The sequence below is a fragment of the Monopterus albus genome, unplaced genomic scaffold (assembly GCF_001952655.1).
Source record: "Monopterus albus unplaced genomic scaffold, M_albus_1.0 scaffold103.1, whole genome shotgun sequence".
NCBI classification, from domain to species: domain Eukaryota; kingdom Metazoa; phylum Chordata; class Actinopteri; order Synbranchiformes; family Synbranchidae; genus Monopterus; species Monopterus albus.
In genome coordinates this window covers 2,632,902-2,638,901 of record NW_018127983.1, presented here as the reverse complement: position 1 = coordinate 2,638,901, position 6,000 = coordinate 2,632,902, and the positions used below count along the sequence as shown (strand labels likewise).

Sequence of the window (6,000 nt, the reverse complement as noted above, 5' to 3'; positions counted from 1 at the left end):
CCTCATTAAACTGGTTTGACAGGATTAAAAAAAATACATGGACTGTAATCTCTAATACAAAAAAGCAAGCATGTAACTTTCTGTGACAGTGCATGTAAAAAGCATTTGGTGATCACTTATTAGCTGTTTGTTGGTTGGCCACACAACTCTATGCAAGCACAGCATATTTCCTGTTCAGATTTACAGACCAAATGTGGATTTTAACTTGCACAACCAGCAGGTGTTCTGTGAACTCAAAAGCAGGATCAAGTTCAGGTAAAAAAAATATAATCGGGTAATAAAATATAATGAAGTCAATGAATGAGTCTGGACATTTCTTTACTGTAGACATTAACTCACTCAGGTGGTTAGCCAACACACACCCATGCCACAGCCACACAGGGGCTTTGTGGCTGTTGACCTTGTCAAGACTATGTCACTGCACTTTGTTGAGAAAAATGACAGCACAAATCTTCAGGAGGAATAACTTAACACCTGTATGGCACACTGAACTTCAAAGGGTTTAATCTCCCAAACCCAGAACTTGTGTGGTTTAGCAGAGCCAACTAACAGCTCAATGTGCAGCTGAACCTGATGTAGGTAGATACGCTTAATAATTAGCTGGATTTGCTTAAAATTTGAGCCTCATAAAGCAACAGACAATAATTTCAGTTTTATATCGTTAAGGTCCACCTCTCCTTCTGCAATGAGATAATACACCTATTAATACTTCAACAACTTAATGTGGGCTGGTACTCACTGATACACAGTACTGGCACTCCTACATTTTACTCTTTGGCATACCATCATTTTTTCTTGAATATCAGCACATCTCACCAGCTTTTTGTCTTATATTTAGTGCATGCAGAAAACTTTTTTCAGAGTAAGATCAAATATTTTTGTTTACCACGTCGGTCTCTGGCATTGAGTAAGGCCTATTTGTTCAAACAGCAGTCCAAGAACATAGGAATTGAGTTCAACCATAGAACATACTGGCACCGTTTCTGTCAGTATGTTAGCATCTTATTTGCCTTCTGCTCGGTGTGTGTGAATAAATCAAAATATAATTTGACCTTTTGACTTTATACTCTGGCTTTTTCTTGACATGCAAAAAAAAAAAAAACCACATCTTCCACTCATTTTATTTTTCCTTAGTGTGGCCCTAATACTCTGCCGTGACATGGAGATTAACACAGATTCATATAGAAGAATGTCATTAAAATACCAAATACTGGACACTTGAGTACAAGCTGAAAAGTTTGGCTTGATAACATCAGGATTTGATCTAACAAGACATGAGTGGTGGTGGACTGCTGCTTAATCACTTGAAAAATAACATGCAAACAAGATCTAGAACATCATTCTATGATGTTTTAAAGGATCAGATAAATAAAGCCTATAAAGTACCAATGGGAAGATAAGACCTGTTTAACAAATCAGTCAGCAAACAGCTTGCCTGACCTGTAGTGGCCATATAGGTGCAGGAATACCAAAAAACTCCAGCCCTATGGATACTGGGTAAAAAAAAACCTTTCCAGCACTAAAGACCTTCACTGGTAGTGTGTCCAAGAACCAGTCTTATCTGTTTGGCTTGACAAAGGCTCCATGCCAAAATGCATTGGTCTTCTTATTAAAGTTGCTAAAAACTGCTAGTGTAACTGGCCTTTTTGCTTTCCACTTAGTTTTTTCCTTGTCTGTGCATCTTGACAGTGGGTGAAGTTGTGCCAGAACTTTCTGCTTTATCTGTTTGGCTCAGCAGTTCTTTTGACCTAACTTGAAATCGGTTTCCCTTCTCAAGTAAACATCTGCTCTCTCAGCCTGTTCATATGATCATCCAAACTCTTACCAAGGGCGTAGTTTTGCATATGGACAGTAGGGACATGTCCTTACTAATATTTTGGGAGGACAGAAGTGTTCCTACAAATATTTGGGCAAACCCATGTGTATTATCTTTGAAATGAAGTCATATTAGACCTTTCCAATGTGCCTGACTGAGTGAAAGGGAGGGGGCAATCTAAAGCTCATGTTATATGCAAATGTCATATTTGCTTCCAGACAGCTGTCGGTCAATGTGCTGACAATCGTACGTTATAGTGGCTGACTCTGGTAAAGCTGGAAAGGTATTCACAGATGCAGTTTCCATATCAATAGCGAAGTGTTTCTTAAAATACAAACAATGCCTCTTTTCTTTTATAGTAATGTAGACAACAAGCTGCAAGCTCATTTTTAAAATGAGCCGTCCTCTGCTCCAGATGAGTAACATTGTCTCAATGTGCAGTGGCTGTGAGATGAGTGCACAGGGACCATCTACAAAGTGCAACACTGAAGACAGATAGGCCTACTGCAAAAATAATCAGTAACTTTACTTTCACCCAGTGTGGTGTTACCAGTGTTACATTACACATTAATGGCCACCTGCTGGTTATACTTCAACCCTTAGTTAGGAAAAATGTTTTCTCATAAATTGGAAAAGTATTCAAATTTACTCATATACAGTAGTGTCACCAGAATCACTTCAGAAAAATAATGGCCATGTGCTGACTGTACTGCAACACAGTACAGAAAAAATGCTTTTGTATAATTTTGGTGAAAATATTAACTTCAGTGTTAGAGAGTAGTGTCACCAAAATCACTCATTATGGATGGGCTAGAAACTCCCTGAAATGGGGTGGGTGTCCCTACCAATGTTGTGACTGAAACTTACACCCTTGACTTTTACCAAAAACCTGTCCCTCACTTGACCTTTCACATACACTCATAAGGGTCCCAATACCTCCTGCTTCTCACCGACCTATTCCAATCTCTGTTTTTCTTCCATTTTTGTATCAATTCAAGACTCCATTATCTCCCTGGTCCCTTCCTTTCTTCCCCTCAATTCCCAAGATGCAGCCTCTCTGACTAGAGGCTCATACACTCTTGAGCTGTTATTTAAAACGGAGTGTGAAGTCACACCTCTGGGACACTCTACCAGAAACTAACACCTATAGCAATGTTTCATAATGTCTCATTTTAGATGCATATACCTTGTAGCCATAGTCTAATACAACTCAAAACATTTGCACATGTGAGCAGCTCATAAGAACAAGAATTTAGACAATTGTTACTCAAATTTGTCACATCAGCCACATAAACTTTGTTGGACAAACTACATATACAGTATGAGACTAAATGTGAGTTCAAGTATCCAGAATTTAAAAAAAAAGGCATACAACCACCAATTCATGCTAAATAATGAAATACTAAAACAAAATGTTGTAAAATATGTATTTCCTGCTAATCCACACATCCTAAAATGTAGCAGCATAAAGGCAGTTTGAGTGCAGCTTTTAAAAGTGCCACTGCTGAGGCTGTCATCTGACTCAGGTGACATTTACAAAGAAATCTTTTCTGGTCTAAGGATGAGGGAGAATTTTGTTGCAATTTACAGCTGTTAATTTCCTGTTTCTCTCAGTAAGATGAACAAAATATTAACATTATCACCTTCCTGAAAATTTATTGCATGACTGCTGCATCAGTTTTAGCGAGGTGTACCTAACTGCCAACTGATTGCATTTTAAAATGCAGTAACTCAAGCTATCTTATAACAGATGTAACGGCTGTCACCCTGGTCACCATCCACCTCTTGGACAAGACCATAGTTCATACATTTTTGGAAAACAAAAAACTGACCTTTCAGCTGAACACAAACAAGGAAACCCACGCTCTACAGCAACGATGTTTGGTTCTTTAAGCTACAGCCTCTTCTGAGCAGTGACAGCATCTCCATAGTGTGGCCTGGCTGGTCTGAGGTCCACCACAAAAACTGCTCCTACCAACTCTGCTGCACTTTGAGCGTTGACTGACAGCCCCGTGGCTCCTCCAGACTGCACACTGACACCTCTGTGTGATTTATAAGATTCATCTCATGAGAGCCTCAAACTGTGAGGCACTACAAGTTTGTTCATTCAGTCTAATGTTCTCTTGCACATAATGTTGGTTCAGTGATTACTAATAAGATCTGCCACCTTATAAACCTACTCTGCAGATGTCAAAACAACTTTTTTATGCCAAATTATTGGCAATGTTCCATGTTCCACTCATCATCATATTAGTATTGAGTTGTGTTAATAAATTAACATTTAACTCAGAAGCTGTTTCATCTCTTTTGTGTCTGAAGTCAGTATTTTTCAAGAAACACTGAAGCTCCTGAACCAGAGAACTGATGATTCATTAGAACTGTGCTTCTAACCCATGTTCACTACACCATATCACTGGTGTTCAAAAATGCCATCTAGCAGCAAGTCTGCTCCCACCTTTGCATCGTGGATGGTTCCCATGCTCACCTCCTGGGCTACACACAATTCAAGCTCAGAAACATATAGAGGCAAACAAATAAACTACACAAGCAGAAGTAAATAAACTGACTTACCATATTTATTGATGACACTGGTCCAATGCTGTTCACAAATATGTCAACATCTATGACAGTCGGTTTCACTGTTGGGGGGGGGAAAAAAACATGATCGATCAAGACTTTCATTTAGGCACCATACCTGCCTCTCTTGTAAACCAAAGCCGGGAAAAGTGAAGCTGGATCAATGAGACATTTTGTTCAGAATCATTTGAAGAGTGAGCAACTGCTGAGCGAAGCAGTCCTCAGGGAGCTGTGGTTGTTAATAATGATAACACATTCGTCTTCCTCACATAAAGTGCTGTCACGATAAGTGTCCACTTGAATACAGCAATTACGCACTCATTCATCCACAAATGAACCGAGCAACAAGCTACAGACTGCACTTGAACAACATACTGTTATAACTTCATGTCAGATAAAAAGACGCTGCTGACAGCTCCATGTAGATTATCAGAGGTGCATCAGCGGGGGCTAAGGGTAGTCCAGTAGTTCTCCATCCCACTTATCCCTGCTGTCTTTTTATCCTAGCTGACTAGTCATGCTCTGTCTTCCACCTGGGATACCAGATGAATGTAATTAAATGATAAGCCAGCAGGTGCCTTGATCCCTATTTGGTCCAAGATGAAGAGCTGTGGTAGTCCTACACATAAATCCAACATTTTGTATATAACCTGAAGGTAGAAGATAATTCCATAAATTAAACAGGCTAAGGCCTCTAGTGTGATGTGTTTTCACCTGCTGCAAGGATAAATGTCAGCTCACAGGTTTGACATACAGCAGCAGAACCAGTAGCCTAAAGCCAGCGACAAGCCTAAAAATGATTAGCTCTGTTGGGTTTTCTGTATACCTGCTATATAAGCTACTAATATCAAGAAATGTAGTCACAAGCTCATGTAAACCTTATTTCGCCACTGCTCGATCGGGACCAGTTTAAATGAGATTCATGCAGACATAATCCTACACAAACTGGGACAGGTATCATCTTGAAGTTAACTTTCTCAGGAGAAATAAATAAGAAGGTTTACACTGTTATTATTTTATGGTCAAACTATGATATACAGTGTGTATTTAAGTGTAACAAACGATTTCTAACAAACGTTTAGTAAACGGAATCAAGATGAATCTGTTTATCATGAATCTAAATGACCTTTATATAAATCATAACATTACTAATTTTTTTTAAATATCCTTATAATGTAAATGTTTGTCACTCTATAGTCCATATTTTCATAGTCGCTTTATCAAATGTATTTTAACAAGCTGTTGTGAGTGATAAAATTTCATCACAATGTACTGTAAATATAAAAATCTATAAACATCAAGTCTCCAGTAAACTGCATTAATTAATGTTTTGGACACATGCAAGCAGGACATCAAGACAACACTGACAAAATATTACAAAGTTAATATGGCTAACATGTTAGCAAATAGCTAACATACAGAACATCAGCTGTTTTCGTGTCCATCAGACAAATGTACAATAAGTCCAATATTCACTGTCTGTTTAGTTCTGTGTAGCTCTCGACCAGCTCCACGGGCAAGTGTCTTGCTCTTTGGTTGTTAAATTGCTCCACTATGTTCACCAGCTGTTTGCTAACTTTATTAATTATTTAGTGCTGAGCAGGAGC

At 38.6% G+C, this 6,000-nt stretch overlaps 1 protein-coding gene across 3 annotated transcripts in view; it reads right to left on the bottom strand.

Moving 5' to 3' along the window:
- Positions 1–6,000, bottom strand: part of gabrg3 (gamma-aminobutyric acid type A receptor subunit gamma3) — a 66,611-nt gene that overhangs the window by 39,778 nt on the left and 20,833 nt on the right. For 2 of the 3 annotated variants that reach the window (XM_020609884.1, XM_020609885.1), the window contains exon 3: positions 4,388–4,455. The exons of the other annotated variant lie outside the window; for it this stretch is intronic. In XM_020609884.1, coding sequence (XP_020465540.1) covers positions 4,388–4,455 — 68 coding nt within the window. The remainder of the gene's footprint in view (positions 1–4,387; positions 4,456–6,000) is intronic. 3 annotated transcript variants of the gene reach the window in all.